Genomic DNA, 18,753 nt, shown 5'->3' on the forward strand with positions numbered 1-18,753 from the left:
AGAAGCAGGCTCCCTGCCGAGCAGGGAGCCCGATGCGGGACTCGATCCAGGGACTCCAGGATCATGACCTGAGCCGAAGGCAGTCGCTCAACCAACTGAGCCACCCAGGCGCCCAGGATTGTTTTAATTAAATAGAGTAGAAAATATCAGGGAGCATAACATGTAGTAAAAGAGGACTGGTTCACAAAACTTTGGGTTCAGTTCTAGATCTCTGGACACATGTTTATAACTATGTATATACAAGGTCACATCATAAATAATATTTCTTACTATGAGTTACAGTCAAAAATTTTGAAAAACATACCATGAAAGTTTTCTGAGGAAAACCCTGTAGCCTTGGAAATAATTGATCATGAAGGAGGTCTGTTGTGAAGGGCTGTGTGTCAGTTTTACATTCTCCCTCTCGGTGTGGTATGCCTGTTCCTTTTGCTCTAAGTGGGAGACTTGCTTTCCCACCTAACCATAGAGCACAGCTGGTGCTCTTGAGGCGTGTGGGCAGTGTCTGGAGACTATAGACTCAGCCTCTTCAAGAATCCTCTGGATCGTTTGGGTAGCCTGGGTGGTTCATTCAGTTAAGTGTCTACCTTTGGCTCAGGTCTTGATCCCGGGATCCTGGGATGGAGCCATGCACTGGGCTTCCTGCTCAGCGGGGAGTCTGCTTCTTCCTCTCCCTTTGCCTCTCCCCACCCTCCCGCTTGTGCTCGCTCTTTCTCTCTCTCAAATAAATAAATAAAATCTTTTTAAAAAGAGAAAAGGAAAGAATCGTCTGGACCCATAGTCTCAGCAAAATCTCTAACATACACACACTCTCCTCTCTACCCCTAGGCCCAACCCCACCAGGCTAGGTCACATGAACTTTTTTTTCCTTTTTTTAAAATTTAAATTCAATTTAGTTAACATACAATGTATTAGTTTCAGGGGTAGAATTTAGTGATTCATCAGTTGCATATAACACCCAGTGCTCATTATATCAAGTGCCCTCCTTAATGCTCATCACCCAATTACCCCATCCCCCCCACCTCCCCTCAAGAAACCGTCAGTTTTTTTCCTATATTTAAGAGTCTCTTATGGTTTGCCTCCCTCTCTGTTTTCATCTTATTTTTCCTTCCCTTCCCCTGTGTTCATCTGTTTTGTTTCTTAAATTCCACATGTGAGGGGCGCCTGGGCGGCTCAGTCATTAAGCGTCTGCCTTCGGCTCGGGTCAGGATCCCGGGGTCCTGCGATTGAGCCCCACATCGGGCTCCCTGCTCAGCAGGAAGCCTGCTTCTCCCTCTCCCACTCCCCCTGCTTGTGTTCCTTCTCTCTCTTTGTCTCTCTCTGTCAAATAAAGAAATAAAATCTTTAAATAAAAAAAAATTCCACATATGAGTGAAATCATATGGTACTTGTCTTTCTCTGACTAACTTATTTCGCTTAGCATAGTACCCTATAGTTCTATCCACGTCATTGCAAATGGCAAGATTTCGTTCTTTTTGATGGCTGAGTAATATGCCATTGTATATATATTCTACATCTTATTTATCTTCTGTATCCATTCATCTGTTGATGGACATCTGGGCTCTTTCCATATTTTGGCTATTGTGGCCATAGCTACTATAAACATTAGGATGCAGGAGTCGGCTGCTTAACCGACTGAGCCAACCAGGAGCCCCCAAAAAAGGATTTTTTAATCACAATTTATTAATTGTCCACTGAGGGGCGCCTTGGTGGCTCAGTTGGTTAAGTCAGGCTCTTGATTTCAGCTCCTGTCTTTTATTTCCTATGATGAGTAGTTAGTACCTTATACATAGTACTGTTCAATAAGCCTTGATTATAATGGATTGAGAGCAAGGCTAAAATGGACTCTCCATTTCACTTTACTTAGAACACGCATTCCCCAGCTGAATTCCACTAAGACCAGCTTTGCAATATGCGATGTCATGCCCTCACTCTCCAGTGTTGTACCCTGGTACTGCAGAGGAAGAGCAGGGATAACGTTACTTCTCAACCTGTAAAGGTTTTATTGAACAGCTCAGAAAATCAAAAGAGAAAATGTGGGAGTAACATTAGTGAAGGCTTAAAAGTCTGAGAAGCACTTTAGAACTTAAAAATGGGAGGTTGTCTGTGAAAGACAAACAGACCCACAAAGAAGCATAGCCAATTAGAGGGGGCAAAGGAGTGTTTGTGACCTTGACCATGTGGCTAGGTTGGGTAGTTTCTTATCTAATTCAGGAATCCCCTAAAAATAGGAGTGCATTCACTCTGACTGAAAAAGTGAGAATTTGATGCAGATTATCCCTGGATGCACTGTGCACAGCACTTACTGGAGGAGATTTTCTTCAATCAGAAGTCTGAAATGTATTGCTGTAGTCTTGCTTTAAGCTTTGGGTCATCTCATGTGGCAGAGGAGAGACTTAGGCTCTGAAGTCTCCAACTATCTCCAGAGGCCTGGGACCCCTGGACCTAATTAGCTTTGGGATAGCAAGAAATAAAAGAGATACCATTTCACATTTGTAGAATACTTTCCAGTCTACTAAGCACTTAATAAGCACATTTTCTAATGTTATCCTCATGACAGCCCTGTGAAGTGCACTGAGCAGATAGCCCTCATTTTACAAATAGGAAAACCCAAATCACAAAGCCAGTCAGAAACAGAACCAGAGTCTTCTGACTCTTTAACAAGAGCTTCTCCATCCCACCATGCCACTGAGTTCCAGAAGAGGGAAAAACTATCTAACAATACTTGCCACTTAGATGAATGGTTGAAACTGATTGGCTTGACATGGTCAGCCATTGGCTGAATCTGGGCCCCTCTGCTTTTTGTTCACAGAGCCATGGGGGTGTTGATGTCCAAACGGCAGACAGTGGAGCAGGTGCAAAAGGTGAGCCTGGCTGTGTCTGCCTTCAAGGATGGGCTACGGGACAGGCCTTCCATCCGACGCACTGGTGAGCTTCCAGCGTCCCGCCGTGGCACTGTAGAGGGCTCTGTCCAGGAGGTACAGGAGGAGAAAGGAGCAGAGGCAAGTACCCCAGTGCTCCTGGAAGAGAGCAGTGTCAGTCGTGCGGCTTGGGAGAGGCTCCGAGATGGGCGTGGAGTGGAGCCGGAGGAGTTTGACAGGACTAATCGTTTCACACCCCCTGCCTTCATCCGCCCCACCCGGAAGCTGGATGATGACAAACCTCCTGATATCTGCTTGGAGCCCAGGGAACTTGTGAGTACCCAGTTAGGGCACAGTCCTCAAGTCTTAGACCTTCTGAGGATCAGGGAGGCCTGGGTACAGTTAAAGTGATACTCAAAAACAAAAAACTCCAGAAAGGTGCAGTTGAGTCCAGAACAATCTTTGAATTTCTTCTACAAGAATAAAAATGTTACATCCTGGATTGGTCTTAGTGAAAGACTAGAGACAGTGGGTGATAAGGAATGACACCATGGCAGGTCTTTTGCCATCCGTCTCACTAAGGGATAGTAGTAGTCCCTGTAGGAGGCATTTGGAAATTTGTGGGCATTCAAGAAGGTCATCATCACTGGAGTTGCTACTGGTTTTTGGTGCCAAGAAAACCAGGGGTGCTAAGTGCCCTGCAATGTCTGGGACAGTCTTTCAGAACAGATTATTTTTTTCCAAAAATGTTAGTAGCATCCCTGTTCAGAAAAATGGTCACAGAGACCTGAGCTGATGGAAGAGCTTTCTGGTTCTTGTCTTCCAGAGAGAAAGCTCTATCACCTTAACACAAGCTTCAGTTGGAATTGTTCCTCTGGGCTGCTCCAGGGATATTCAGCCCCATGTGGGTAACTCTGTGTTTCGTGGCCATAGGATCTTGCTGCCTACACTGGGAATGAATACACTATTTATTCTTTTTGCCAGGTTGTCAACGATGAGATGTGTGATGTCTGTGAAGTCTGGACAGCTGAGAGCCTCTTCCCATGCAGGATCTGCACCAGGGTTTTCCATGATGGCTGCCTGCGCCGCATGGGCTACATCCAAGGAGATAGTGCAGCAGAGGTGACTGAGACAGCCCACACAGAAACTGGCTGGAGCTGCCACTACTGTGTAAGCCTGGACTGCAGGAACTATGGGCTGCAGCACCACAGGGAACTTGGCACTTTTCTGGAGACCCAGTCTAAGAACACTGGTTTCTAGGCAGTGACCTAAAAGAGTTTTCCAATAGTAGATACTGGAATCCTCAAACTTGGTCAGGCTTTCTCTACCTCAGTACTATGACATTTTGGACACAGTAATTTTTTTTGTGAGGGATGTGTGCAATGTAGTATGTTCAGCAACATCCCTGGCCTCTACCCCATTAGATGTCAGTAGCACCCACCCTCAGTTGTGACAACCAAAAATGTCTCCAGATATTACCCAGTGTGTCCTAGGGGAACAAAACTCATCCCAACTGAGAAACACTGAGCTAGAGGAATCAATGGTTAGGATGAGGCCTAATTACTCAATTGTAATTCTGCTTGGAATAGTGCTTTCTCTAATAGTCTTTAGTTGTCATTCATCGTACTCATCTGAAAAACCATCCTAACCAGCTTGCTTCCAATAGGTAAAGGTTCTAACATGGTAACACTTCTTAGTCCTAAGATCATCACTTGGCCTACCACCTAACTCTTAGGATGAAGAACTTCATCTCTAATGTGATCATTATGTAAATTAAATATCAAAGGTCTGTTGATTCAGAACTTTGCAAATTATATATAAATGCCTTCCAACTTTCTTTTGAGATTTTATTTATTTATTTGACACAGAGAGAGCACAAGCAGGGGGAGCAGCAGAGGGAGAGGAAGAAGCAGACTCCCCAGGGAGCTGGATGCAGGGCTCTGTCCCAGGACCCTGGGATCATGACTGAGCCAAAGGCAGACACTTAACCCACTGAGCCACCCAGGCACCCTGCCTTCCAACTTTTAAAAAGACAAAAGCCAGATTCGTATCCATTTCTCAGCACATCTGAATAGAATTTAAGTCTTGCTTTATTCGGGGCGCCTGGGTGGCTCAGTCGTTAAGCGTCTGCCTTCCCCTCAGGTCATGATCCCAGAGTCCTGGGATCGAGCCCCGCATCGGGCTCCCTGCTCAGCGGGAAGCCTCCTTCTCCCTCTCCCACTCCCCCTGCGTGTGTTCCTTCTCTCGCTGTGTCTCTCTCTGTCAAATAAATAAATAAAATCTTAAAAAAAAAAAGTCTTGCTTTATTGGTCTGTTATCCTGCAGATATCTTCTAAGAAACATCTCTGCAGACTCCCCCCTCTTCTTCCTACTGCCTAGAAGAAAGCAAAGATGTGCAACTTTCTAACAAATATCACTTTATCTATGGCTTGTCTATAAAATCAAGTATAGAACAGTTATTCCCAGCCACTTACACACCTTTTCCCCAGCTGAAGTATGTCACAGTAGACCCTGCTCTGCACACCATCTTCTCTAGTCACTACCCCTCCAAACACCAGCCTTTTCATTCACGGCAACTCTGCCCTGCAGTGTGCTGCTGTGGGACCCAGTTGAAGGTGTCTCCTTCCTAACCCTTCCTGGTTTTCTGTCACAGTCCTACCATCATTACTACCACTTGCCGGACTTTTTACAAAGGTTTCTTCCAAGCTCCTCCCCTTTCTTCCCTTCCCAGCCAGGCTTCTTGAAAAGACTCCATCATCTCCTAGTGGCCCCTCAACCACCTGTAATTCAGCTTCTGCATCTGTCATTCTGCTGGATTGGTTCTTTCTAAAGCACCAATGACCTGACTGTCAGGTCTAGTGACCTTTTCTCAAGCATCTTCTTACTTGACGCCTATGAGGTATTTAGCACTCCCTTATTGCCTCCTCTTTTGGGGGGGTGATTTAAGTAGTTACGAGAATTATCATGTAAAATAAGGAAACCAGAGAAAATAGAAAATCAGTTAAGTCCCATCATAGTTGTATCACCACTGTTAACATTACCTTCTACGTTGTACAACTCTCTTTTCTTGGCTTCCATTACTTCCTACTGATTCTCCTCCTACCTTCTTCTCTGACCATTCTGAGTGCCCTTAGTTAATTTCTTCTCACAGTCCTAAATGCTGATCTTCCTTGGGGTTCTGTTGTTAACACTCTTCTTTTCTCATTGCACACACTCTCTCCCTGGGTTATTTCATGTACTTCAGTGGCTATAGCTACCATCTAAACACAAATGATTCCCAAACCTGTGTGTCCAGACCTAAATTTCTTGTCTCTTGGATTTCCATCCATCTTGATGCCTCACGGGTGCTTCACATCAGCATGCTCCAAAATGAAACTCTTTTTCCAGAAACCTGTTCTCTCTAAATTTCTTACCTCTGAACAGTAATACCACCCTTCCAGTTACCAATACCAACTCATTCCTCTCCATCCCTCACATCCAGTAAGTCAACAGGTCCTACTGATCTACCTATTAATACCTCTCAAATTTCCTCTCTTTTCCATTCTCATGTCTTAGGTTAGTCATTCATCTTTTCTTACCCGCACTATAGCAACAGCTAACTAACTGTTCTCCATGTCTCTAGACTTTGCCCCTCTGATTCATTCTCCACACAGCAAAGATCTGACCACGGCACTACATATGCCCTTAAAAACCATTCAGTCAGCCACCTGGGTGGCTCAATCGGTTAAGCGTCCGACTCTTGATCTCAGCTCAGGTCATGATCTCAGGGGTCATGAGTTCAAGCCCCACATTGGGCTCCATGCTGGGTGTGGACCCTACTTAAACATTTGGTGACTCCCCTTTGCCCTCAGAATAAAAGCCCATTTGAAGGGCTCACTAATGGGCATTTGAGGCACTTCACAGTCAGGCTTCTGCCTACCTCTCCCTTATCTTTTGTCATTCCTCTCTACTCTCCCTCCCCACACATACACACACACCCTACACTCCAGCCCCGCTGAACATTTCATAGTGTTACACCCCACTGTGCCCAGCATATACCAAGTGCTCAATAAGTGTTATTGAAAGAATTGAGTTCTTTATGAAATCTACAAATGAATACTCATGAAATGTCTGCTCCTCTTCTTTGCTGGTATTTTAAGAGAGGAAAATAACCTACTAGAAAGAATCTTTGACAGCTTAAAGACTATAAGACTGTAAGTTAGTATTAATGAAATAACATATCACTGCTGTTTTGGAATTAAAATTTCTATGGCACCACAAAAAACTCATTTGGTTTTAGGAACTTCGTCATGATGGCATCTCTTTCAAAACCATTCTGGATTATTTAAAATAATACAGCCTACTAGGAGCAGAGTTAGAATTAAACTTATTTTTTAACTGAAATACTCTTTGAGCACAGTCTAACATAGAAGCCAAATACATAAAATGAATAAAGATGAAGCTGCTGTGGTTGATGGAGCTGGGGATTCACAACCATGCCCACTTATTAGTCCCCGTTTCCCTTGCAGCAGCTTCCCAAGGCACTTCCAAGGATTCCTTAGGGTATCTCAGAATAATTTTTTTTAAAGATTTTATTTATTTATTTGACAGAGAGAGAGATAGTGAGAGCAGGAACACAAGCAGGGGAAGTGGGAGAGGGAGAAGCAGGCTTCCTGCCGAGCAGGGAGCCCGATGTGGGGCTTGATCCCAGGACCCTGGGGTCATGACCCAAGCTGCAGGCAGCCGCTTAATGACTGAGCCACCCAGGCACCCCTCAGAGAATAATTTTAAAACTACTGTTCAGTAAAACGGTCTCAGGTCTAGAATCAGGATACCTGGCTTCTGGAGAAGATTCTGCTCCAGAGTTGGGCAACTCTGAGCAAATCCTTTCCTCTTTCTGGGGCTTCAATCTCTGATTATGATTAGAGGCTGGGATTAGATGATCCCAGAATGGCCTTCAAGTTGAAATACAATTTCCATCCTTCTTGATCTTGGCCTTTCTTTCTTACTGGTCTGTATGGCCACTGACTCAGATCTTTCTTTCTTTTTTTTTTTTTTTTTTTTTTCAGGATAATCTCAACTTGCTGCTAACTGAGGAGGAAATGTACAGCCTCACAGAGACCTTTCAGCAGTGTAAAGTCATTCCTGGTAAGGCTGGACAGTGCTGCCAGATGGAGAGCGGCTGGCACATTTTTCCTCTGTACTTTCTAGGATAAACCATAAAAGGAGTATGCTGGAATTTGGAGAGTAGGGGTAAATAGGTCCCTGTTCCCAAGCTGTTGGCCAGCAGGGGCACCCACACACCCGCCCATCTTCCCCACCCACCACATCCTGAGTTATCCTGGCTATGAGAGACAAAGACTCCACGAAAGCTATGGATGTAGGGGTTCTGGAGGGTACTCTAGAAGTAAATGGAGGTGCCCCAGAGGCTGAGGAAAGGGTGGGCTTGGCTAGTATGGGGTGCCTCCCACAGATTGCTCCCTGACACTGGAGGACTACCTGCGCTACCGCCACCAAGCAGCAAAGCGGGGGGACAGTGACAGGGCTCTAAGCGAGGAGCAAGAGGAGCAGGCAGCCCGCCAGTTTGCAGCCCTGGACCCTGAACATCGAGGACACATAGAGTGGCCTGACTTCTTGTCCCATGAGTCCCTCCTACTTCTGCAGCAATTGCGTCCCCAGGTGAGGGCCAGCTGGGGTGAATGTCTATGGGATACTGGGTGGCAGAGACCTAGGAAGCATGCTGGGCAGGTTGGAGGAGCACTAGGTACTGTCTTAGCAAGGACCATAGAAGGAAAGGGCTCACATTCCACCCAGTGACAGGTGATCCAGTGCCTAAGCTGGGGAAACTGCTCAAGGAAGATTGATTTACACTGGACCAAACTGCAAATGTCAATGCTACCAGAAAGGCTCTGGGCAGCTTCAAAGGGAGGCTGCAGAGATGGTAATGGAGGTAGGATTCTCTATGGCTTGACATTTTACAAAATATTTTCACCTCCAAGATCTTAACTTGTCTCTTCTTCCTCAGAACTCTCTGTTAAGGCTTCTGACAGTGAAAGAGCGGGAGCGAGCCCGGGCCACCTTCCTAGCCCGGGGCAGCGGGAGCACTATCAGTGAGGCAGAGTGCCGTGGAGCCCAGCACTCTTGGTTCTGCAAACACCTTGCAGAGGCTCCTTCCTGCAGTGTCAGGTCTGTTCCTTACCAATCCCTGCCCCCACTCACATGTTCTCCTCCTTTTTCCATGCCAAATGGCCCTTGGTATGAAAGGTACCTCTCGGTTTCTTCTGTCCACAGACAGGAGAGGATCTTCCTGTGCATTAGACAAAGGACACTGCCTCTTATTGTTCAAGGCATAGGGCATCCTCTACTCCAAACTGTCGCCCATGTCAGAAAAGTGTGGACATGCATATCCGAGCCCTGGGTTCCCCAGAGTTTGGGAGGGGTCAGACCTTTCATTTTCCCACTCCTAACCACATATCCTTGTGTCCAGCAGCATCAGCCATGTGGGTCCCATAGCAGACAGCAGCCCAGCCAGCAGCAGCAGCAAGAGTCAAGACAAGGCTCTGCTGCCCACAGAGCAGGAGTCCAGGTGAGTAGGATCCCCTCACTGGGCTATCTTCACTCCTGACTCTTCAACACACACAAGTGGGCATTGCCCACTGCTACCCCCAAACAGCAAGTGCATATCCCAGAAACCAGGCTCCAAAAATGTCCATTTGACCCAAGATCCATAGGGTCAGCCGGCTGGACTGTCAGCATGGAAGCACAGCCAGCCATACCTATGTCAGCCAAAAGCCAGGGCTTCCCTGAGCTTTGCCCGGCTTAAGCCGTACTGCCACTGGGATCAGGTCTCATGAGCAACCAGGCTCTACAGCCAATCTCACAAACCTGTTCTTTGCTCCCACTCCAGATTTGTGGACTGGCCTACCTTTCTGCGGGAGAATGTTGTCTACATCTTGGCTGCTCGCCCCAACAGTGCAGCAATTCATCTGAAACCCCCAGGATAGCATGGAGCAGAGAAGCTCAGTTCAGAGACAGTGGTCTCCCTCCTCTCCTTTTTCTCTTTCCCTCTTTCCCCCACCATCCTCTGGTACTGAGACTTGTGGGGATGGAGTATTGCCAGCATCTCAATTTGCCACTAAGCTTTATGGAACTGAAATCACTGCGTCCCTCACAACAGAGGCAGTATATGCATTGCTGCAGGGAAAAGCCCTGGGAACTGTGGCAGTAGCCACTCTTGGACCCACCCCCCAGCCCTCACATCCTAGACTAGACCTGCCACTGCACACATATGTGTGCACACACACACATACACACATGCCTAGCTGTCCATGCCTACAGAGACCTGGTTCTTCTTGGTTGAAAAAGGACCAAAGTTCCTTTGTGAAGCTCCTGGTGTAGATGAGAGGGGTCTCTATTCACCCCTTCTATTGGCCAGTTCTGATTTCCAATAGACAAGTCTCTGGCCAAGTGATTCTTAATAATAGGGCATCAGACTCACACGCTGTCCTAGAGATGCTGATAGGCTCCCTCTTCCTCCGTTGAAAATCCCTTCTGTGGTGAGCCACTGTTCTGGTAGGTATGTGCTCTGTCCCTCAGCTATGTTGGGGTGGGAAAGTTACTGAAAACCACCACTGCACTTCAGCCACTGTTTATTTCAATTCTAATTTCTAGTGACAGAGAAGGCAACTAGTCTATGGAGTGAGTCTTAATTAGAAGAAGGGAAGGCAGCCCCTCCCAGGAACCCAGGATTCTAGGAACCTCTCATCCAGGTCTTCCAAGTCCAAAAGTCTTTAGCAGAACAGTCAAAAACCAAGATGAGCCATCCTGGCCCCTGTTTTACGGATGGGAACACATGGGCCAGAGCCCAAAGGGCCTGAATGGAATAAGTATGATGGCAGGAATCACAGCCCTCTGTATTAGATGCTTTACCCAAGTCAACTACCACAGAGACCTGAAGCCTGATCTCCAGTGAGGACAAGGTTTGGATGGAAAATGAGAGGAGAAGGCTCATGATTTTCCATCTTTCCACCTCAGCCCAAATGTAGACCTAGAAGAGCTTGCCATTGTATGGAGAACAAGAACCAGCCTCCCACAGCCCAAGAAAGAGCAGCAAGGACTCCTTTCAACCACCCTGACAAGCTGGAGCCAAGAAGAGGATCTGCATCTCAGCTCTCTTTCTTTCTCTCTCTCTCTATCTTTTTTTTTTTTTTTTTTTTTTTTTGCATCTCACCTCTTCAGCAGAGAAAGCCCCAGCAAAGCCTCACTGAAGGTTCATCCTTCTCCCCCTCACTGAGATATGGCCTGAGTTGCTGCTTCTCCCTGCTGCTCACTACATGTCTTTCCCCACCAAGCCTGGCTTCTAAGTCCCAGCTGTCCTCCCTAAGTTCTCATTAAGTTCTCAAGTCACTGCGTGTTGTGGGTCAGCCCTGGCCCTGGAATCTAGGTTCTGTTTCCAATCTGAATACTAGAGAGTGGGGTTGGTTCAGTCATGTTAAAGCTAATATAGTTCCATTGCTCAAGGCACTTGTACTGAATTGGGTGCTAACAGAAGAAGTAGCATACGGCTCAGTGTTGAGATGCTCAGAGGAAAGTGGGGAGCTGCAACCAGGGTTGTGGTAACAACACCTTCTGTAGAAACTGCCTGACCTAGAACAGGTTGTGAAGCTTCGGGGGTTGGATTATTCAGGTCTAAAATGAAGCAGACAGAAGATGAATCTGGCTGGGTTCATGTGTATGGCCCTGAACATTTCAAAACAAAAACAGCTTTTTGTAAATACTGCTTAGCCATATTCCCAAGACTGATCATAAGAGGGGCTGTTATTCAGTTTAGCCAGAATGAAAACAAAAGTGAAAGCACATGACTCTTGGGTCCAAGGACTGCCTCTGAAGCAGCCAGACCTGGGGTTTTACACTGAAAAATATGAAAGCACATTCAGCACAGGGGCTCTTGCTTCTTCTCCTGGTAAATCACCTTGTATGCAATGGCCTTGGGCTGCTGGATCTCACAGATAGGGCATTTTGAGTAGAGACAAGCTCTGGGCTTTGTCTGAACAGCTTTTTCCTCCTGCCTCATCATCAGTAATAGGGACTGGAAATCTTATCTTGTTCCCTGATCCTTCATAGACAAGGTGATGCCTACCTCTCTGGAGCTGCAGCTTCTAGCTTTCTGTGGATGAGTGGTAAAACACCATGGGCCAGATGCATCTCAGGGCCTGGCAAAGCAGTATTTCTTTCATGGTAGGATCAGGCCCATTTGGGACTATTCCTCTTCCTAATCCAAGACAGCAAATGTCCTTGGTAGGGGCATGCTACAGAGGGCCCAGGGGACCCAGCATAGAGTTCCCAGTCCACAAGAATCCTAAGACGCAGAAAAGCCTGGAGGAGCAACTAGCCTCTTCTCCATTAGCCATCTAGTTTTTTACCAATGAAAAGATTCCCTTGCTCCCCCAGACCAGAGTTGTAGAAGCCCCACCCCAACACCCCTGTCTGGGATCTCCCTCTGCAGTGCTCTAATCCATGGAGCCCCTCTGCAATACATATGAAGATGTTCAAACTTTTATAAACCAAGTGAAGCCCATTCCCTTTTCCTTTTCATCAAGTCTTTCCATCACTGTGACTGTCTGAAATTCTGCCAAGTACAAAAATCAGTGTCTGACTCTAAGGGTTTGAGAAAATGTTCTAGTCATTTCTTCTTGGCTACCCAGAATTGAAATCAATCTTATTACAAACACCACCCACTCCACCCACCATAAACAGAGATTAGGGTTGCTCCTTTGAAGACTCCTTGCCCTAAGCCTATTTTTCACCCAACACCCCTCTTCCCTATGCTCAGATTTAAAGACAGGGGCATCTGGATGTCATCCAGACACAGCGGAGCTGCAGGGACAGAAAGTAAGCTGAGGCAGTTAGCTGTGGCTACATAACCTCTCCAGGTCTGCTCTGTGGCCTCCTCTCCTGTGACCAGCCTTCCTCAACAGAGGTAGGCTCTGCTTTTGAGCAGTGGCCCCTTTGGATCCCAGAGATGGAGCAGTTCCCTTGCTCCCAGGTACTGACCCACTCTCAAGTGCTTTTCTTCCTTTGAGAACAGCCAAAGCCATGAGGACATTACCTCTTCCCACCTTCAGCCCAAGTGACTGGGGCTAAAGGGCAGACATGCCTTTTTAGCCCTGGTGCTCCCTATGGGATGTCACCCTGGCCTTATTTGAGTGGCCAGATCTGGGAGTTTCCCTATTCCTATCACTAACATTGGAGGTACAGAATCAAACTGCCTGGGAAGAGGGCAACTCTCTGGGGTGTGAGCCCAGGATTGTGCCTAGGCCTCTTCGTCTGAAGCACAACCTCAACCATTGCAGGTCTCATGGCTTCAGTAAGAGTGGTGCAAGGAAGCCCTAAGAAGGAAGCTCAGCAGAAGCTGTATGGCAGGGCCTCAGGCTAGCCATGATCACCCCAGAGCCAAGAATAACCTCCAGGCAGGATTGGTAGGAGGCTCTAGTGATCCTATAAGCATGACCCCTTCAAACTAGCAGAGTAAAGGCAGGTATATACTTGGCACTAAAAGAACAACTGGATGTCAGAACAATATCCTGGCAGCACCAGTACCATAACCCCTTTTCACTCCTCAATTTATAGTGGAATAAAATTGCTACTTTCCCAGTGCCACTTAGTTTGAATTTGCCCAGATCTCTCTCCAGGCCCCTGGCTGCAGCTCCGACAACAGAGAACTGGATGAAGAATGGAAAATATTAATGCATCATACCTGTTCCCTATAGCTCAGTCCTGGAATGTGGTAGGACTGGGCATTTCCCCTGCTGTTGCTTTCCTGCTGCCACTGCTTTTGGCAACCTTAAAAGGAAAGAAAATAAACAGGTAACAGAATTTCCACTAGACCCAACTAGCATTAAGGAAAACCTTCCCTCTGAGCCACATGACCTGATGACCCAGATTGTGGACAGTGTGTCACATCTGGTCTGGGCTAGTGACTAAGAAGTCCAATCACATTCCAATTTGTATAGCATGGGTTGGCCTGACCATAGATGAGAATGTCACGGTATAAGCAGCAAGGCCTTTTCATATCCATGTGAAATAAGAGCCTTCAAACTTATGCTCCTTTAAGAGATGGCTGGTGATCTGTCTCCCAGTCAAACATAGGCTTGTGAGGGGAGTTCTGAGAACACTCAAGTAAGTGGAAGATCCAATGCCCTCTGGTCCCTCATGCCCTTCCTATGTTCTTTTCTGCGGAAGGTAACTTGACAGTAAGCTGAGGGGAACATCCCCAAGCTCTGTCTTCCCACCAGTACAGCTGCATGCTCCTCTCCATGGCTCAGCCTTCACTCTTGAAGGAGCTGATGCTCCCAGAGGCTGGGCACAGTGGAAATCATAATAAAGAGATTGCGATGCTATTTTGGCTTCCTTCTTCCTGTTATTTGGGGCACCTGCTGAGTTTCTGTGTGGTTTCCTATAATTAGCCAATTCCTGAATCTAAGATGCTGCTTGGCCTCCAGGAAGAATGCAATACACTGGTTCTTTCTAGAGCTTTCCTGGTACTGACCTTCCCAAGAATCAAATGATGGGTGGGAGGAGGCAGGGGTTCCACCATGGACACAGAGGGGGAAATGAAAGCACTGAAGAGAGAAGCCAGAATTTTCTAAGAAACTGAGGAAAAGGTAAGGCCTCCAAGCTCTCTGCAATGTATTCCACCACCACCACAACCAAGGGCCAGTTTTAGACACATTTCTCCTCCCAATCCCTGCTGGGTGACAAAGTAGGAAAGCTAGCTGGCTATGTTTTCTCCTGGTCTTCTGGGTCTTTCTTGGTAGAGAATTTTCTCCCCGTTTTTGCAATGTTTTAATGTGATATGATAGAGTTGGGTAAACTAAGGTCAAGAGAAGCTTTTCAGAGGACTGTGAAATCCCCCTTTCATCACCTTTACCTGATAAGAACAGAGCCAGTACCTATAGGTAGGAAAGTATCTCTAGTGTGGATCAGTGGTGTATAGACTTACCTCTAAACCATAGGGCCCCCAAATACAAATCATTGCTAATATTTTTGAGCAGTTACTATGCACTGGGCAGTTCTAAGTGCTTTACATAAGATCATCTTCAAAAAACAACCCTGAGGTTTGTTTATAGATGAGAAAAGTGAGGAATAGGGGCGCCTGGGTGGCTGAGTCGTTAAGCATCTGCCTTCGGCTCGGGTCGTGATCCCAGGGTCCTGGGATTGAGCCCCACGGGCTCCCTGCTCGGCGGGAGGCCTGCTTCTCCCTCTCCTACTCCCCCTACTTGTGTTCCCTCTCTCGCTGTGTTTCCCTCTGTCAAATAAATAAATAAAATCTAAAAAAAAAAAAAAGAAAAGAAAAGTGAGGAATAGAGGCTGAGAGTTTCTCAAGGTTACGCAGTCACATAGGAAGCAGGGGAACCGGGTAGTCTGGCTTCAGTGCCCATGTTCTTAACTACTTTATTGTGCTGCCTGTCAGGGTACACCTCAAGGAAACAGCTGCTCTGTAGTCTAGCATATCCCGTTTCCATCCTGGGAACAGAAACATAAGCAGCCAGTCCTGTAGCCATGTCACAGGATTTCTTACAACCTGCACAACTCACCTCATTCACTCACATGGCTCCCATACCTCTCCTCCCCAGAATTGTCAAATGGAGGTCCATCAGGCTCAGGACAGCTTGAGATCTTAAGCATCCCTTCTGTCTCCAATTTCAATGAAGACCAGCATTAGGAGAGAAAAAGAGACATAAAAGCTGGGCCTCTGTGGACTCTAGTGAAAAGCAAGGTTTCCCCACCCTCAGTCTGGCAATCCTGATGAACTTTCGATCCTCTGAGGATTGTTCCTCCTCCTGCCACTTGTTCCCAGGGCTGGCTAGAGCCTCGGTTCCACACAAACTTCCACTCACCCTGCCCTGCTCTGGCTCAAGGGTACTCCTCTTATCTCTAGAGGAAGTCATTGCTCAAAGGGGAAAGAGTAGCTGCTAAATTTGCTAAACCTGGAACAGAGTTCTCTCTCCCACCCCACCCAAAGGGTTGCTTGGAGTTTGACCTTGCTGAACTTGTTTCCTCATCTGTAAAATTCTGGGAAAACAATTCCTGTCCTATCTCCTGAGCTGATAGTCAAGTGAGGACAGAATTAGTTTGGTAAGAGGAAAGAGTTTCATACACTATAAGGCATTAAGTGAGCAGCAAGGATTTCTGGCCCTATCTACAAGCTGTGCATGTATCATCTTCCACCCACCCACAGTCACAGGCATAGCTGGGGGTACCGCTAATGGCCTCTGTCCACAGTGCTGAAGTCACAGCTGAGACAGCGGGGTATCTTCAGTCCCTCTTTTTTTTTTTTTTTCTTTTTTGGTAATATACTAATTTATTCATATATACATTCACTTTACATTATTACATTTGACATTCATCAAAACCAAAAATACAGTATGCTTCATGAATTTGCATGTCATCCTTGTGCAGGGGCCATGCTAATTTTCTCTGTATGGTTCCAATTTTAGCGTATGTGCTGCTGAAGCAAGCATTTCAGTCCCTCCTGTCCCACCTTTAAGTAAATATAAACGCAGAGATTTCCAAGCCCAAGGATTGTTCTGAAATGCAGAAGGTATTGCAAAAAAAATGTTTGTTTCATTTATTTCAAGTATCTTTGTTTTTAAAATAAATATAATACTCCTTTCAAAATCGTAACATTTGGGCAATTGTACATTTGTAACATTGTACAAATGGGCAAGATGTGATCCAGCAGCTCAGGAAGAGGGGGTTATGGTCTTCACTTGATATGGGGGAACAGTATGAGGTAGCTACCAAAAAACTGATGTAAGGTGAGGCTATGTAGGAAGAAGTTCAGAGTCAGATGAGAGAGGCAGGCTGGCTCATTTATACACTGCACCAGCACTCCTAGAAAAAGCTAATCAGTGCCAGGCACCATGAATTGAAACCCAGCCAGTGTAGCATGGTCTTAGGCGCTGGAATGGAACAAGGCAGAGGAGGAACCCATGAAGGCCTGAGAGGTGTCTCATCCTGGAGAGGAGCAGACTTGAGGGATGTAGATGGCTAATGTCTGACAGATGGGACTGATGAGGTCAATGTGACCTCAAAGACAGAGCTAAGACCAAAGGTGGAAGAGAGGCAGATTTTTGCTCAATAGGACCAAAGGTAACTGGATACCGGGGAAGGTAGTGAAGCTGTATAAGTATAGGACAGAAATGTTGAGTTGGGGGTAGGATGCCTCACCAGGTACACAGTCCTCTTGAGATTTGTGATGCCTGTAAATGGCTAAGCACCTTCTGGTGTATGCCCAGCCCTGAGCCCAGCTGAGCTAGAGGCAGAGTCAAGATTGTACAGACCCATGTGACCACAAAACAATAGAATAACTGGGTTGGGAAACTTAATTTCTTTAGTTCAACCTCATAGACTGACTGTTGTGCCTCCAGCTCTGGGTCCTGACCTGACAGAAAAGAGCCAAGGTCTCAATACACCTGACTTCCCCTTCCAGATGCGCTCCGGAAAGCCTGCCTCTAGAACCTGATGTTGCATGCCCTCTGCTGGTCATTTCTAGCACCATCCTCTCACTCCCAAGACAAGAAATAACCCCTTTGAACAACTACTACTGGTCAGTGTAGGTTTAAACCAGGAGTACCAGGGAGCTAGATCGTTGGGCAATGTCCAATCAGTGAACAGGATCAGAACTGAATCTGCAGTTGAATTCAAGTAATATTAGGGCTCATCCATGTCTAGAAAGGACTTAGGCTAAGGCTGAGTTTGGGGAACTGTCTGGTCTAGGACCAAGGCCAAGGTCAGTGTCTCAGGTGAGGTCAAAGTTGGCATTCAGTGTGGAACTGAATTCTGGGTCCAAGTGTCAGCATGAAATATGTATCCAGGTGAGATGCTAAGAGTCTGACCCCAGGAAGGAGTCAGTCTGCCTCCAGGGGTCAATGTAGCATTCCTATCCGAGGTGAAATCATCAGGTAATAAGCACCAGCCACAGGAGAACTCAAGCAGAGACACTGCTAGGGGAGAAGTATAAGGGTTGGAGGACAGAATGAAGTAGTCACTAATTTCTAAGAGCCTCCCAACTTTAAAGATGGTAAAGGGCAGGCTAGAGCCACAGTCCCTCAGAAGGTGGATCCCTATATTCCCATTCCAACTTCCTGTGAAAGGGCCCCACCAACAAGAGTATTGCCACATACAAGTCATAGGTACAGTTTGGGGACAGGAGAGGTCCAAGGACCTGTCCTGTCACTGCAGAAAGCTGGCAGCTGTGGGGGTAGTCTTCCTCCCCCCCCCTTCTCTGTTTCTACTGGCAACGGGGCTTAGCAGCCTCCCACACCTAGATCTTAGCAACCATGGGAGCCCCTGGCAACTGCTGCCATGGTGACAAGACAGGGAACTAAGAATGGGCTGGGGTGGAGCACTTCCTCTGGAGCCTTCAGGATATGTGCAAGATAGGGGGCTCCCCCTCCCATACACAGTCTGAGAGGGAACATGTGCTCCTGTGTAAACACCTCCTCACTGGCACCCACCCCCGCCCCTGCCCCCGGGTTCCGGTTCCCTCAGGGTGAGAAAATGAGGGACACCTAGGGTTATGACGTCTCCATAGGAAGGGAGGGGAATGCGGGTGCTGAGAACTGATATGATCACGGATTCATGCATGCACTGGCAGTCAACATGTCAATATCCATGACGCTGTTCATCATGTAGACACAGACCTACATAGTCATTTAATCACACATGTATAACAACACAAAATCACATACACAACAAATAATACAGAATCAGGCATATTACCACACAAAAATATTACACAGATATACACAGATACACTCTCACTTACAAATCACACTACAGATACAACAGTACAAATAACTCCCAATCAGACTTGAACATCAAATAGATGCACTCACACATCCAGGTATCT

At 46.7% G+C, this 18,753-nt stretch overlaps 2 protein-coding genes and 1 non-coding gene across 5 annotated transcripts in view; 1 reads left to right on the forward strand and 2 right to left on the reverse strand.

Moving 5' to 3' along the window:
* SPATA31F3 (SPATA31 subfamily F member 3) overlaps positions 1–18,753 on the reverse strand; it is a 117,178-nt gene that overhangs the window by 92,081 nt on the left and 6,344 nt on the right. The window contains exons 2-4 of one of the 2 annotated variants that reach the window (XR_006792145.3): positions 15,434–15,529; positions 13,594–13,679; positions 1,981–3,017 (exon numbers count right to left, since the gene is read on the reverse strand). The gene's annotated coding sequence lies outside the window, so the exon portion shown is untranslated. Of the gene's footprint in view, positions 1–1,980; positions 3,018–13,593; positions 13,680–15,433; positions 15,530–18,753 lie in introns of those variants that run through there. The other variant, XR_010407566.1, reaches the window with a different exon arrangement.
* On the forward strand, positions 2,814–10,536 carry PHF24 (PHD finger protein 24). 2 transcript variants are annotated; one of them, XM_045882601.2, is made up of 7 exons: positions 2,814–3,191; positions 3,843–4,028; positions 7,907–7,985; positions 8,311–8,516; positions 8,863–9,023; positions 9,325–9,423; positions 9,745–10,536. In XM_045882601.2, exons 1-7 carry the CDS (start codon positions 2,814–2,816, stop codon positions 9,839–9,841), a joined length of 1,206 nt encoding a protein of 401 aa, XP_045738557.1. In that variant the 3' UTR covers positions 9,842–10,536. The 2 variants fall into 2 exon arrangements, with proteins under 2 accessions (XP_045738557.1, XP_045738558.1); XM_045882602.3 differs by having other exon boundaries at positions 3,029–3,191; positions 3,908–4,028.
* LOC123850291 (U6 spliceosomal RNA) lies at positions 16,254–16,356 on the reverse strand. The gene has a single exon (XR_006792258.1). It is a non-coding gene; the product is annotated as a U6 spliceosomal RNA (small nuclear RNA).

This window comes from Mirounga angustirostris, unplaced genomic scaffold (assembly GCF_029215605.1).
Source record: "Mirounga angustirostris isolate CCGP_5_RB_7025 unplaced genomic scaffold, mMirAng1.0.hap1 SCAF_15, whole genome shotgun sequence".
Classification (NCBI taxonomy): domain Eukaryota; kingdom Metazoa; phylum Chordata; class Mammalia; order Carnivora; family Phocidae; genus Mirounga; species Mirounga angustirostris.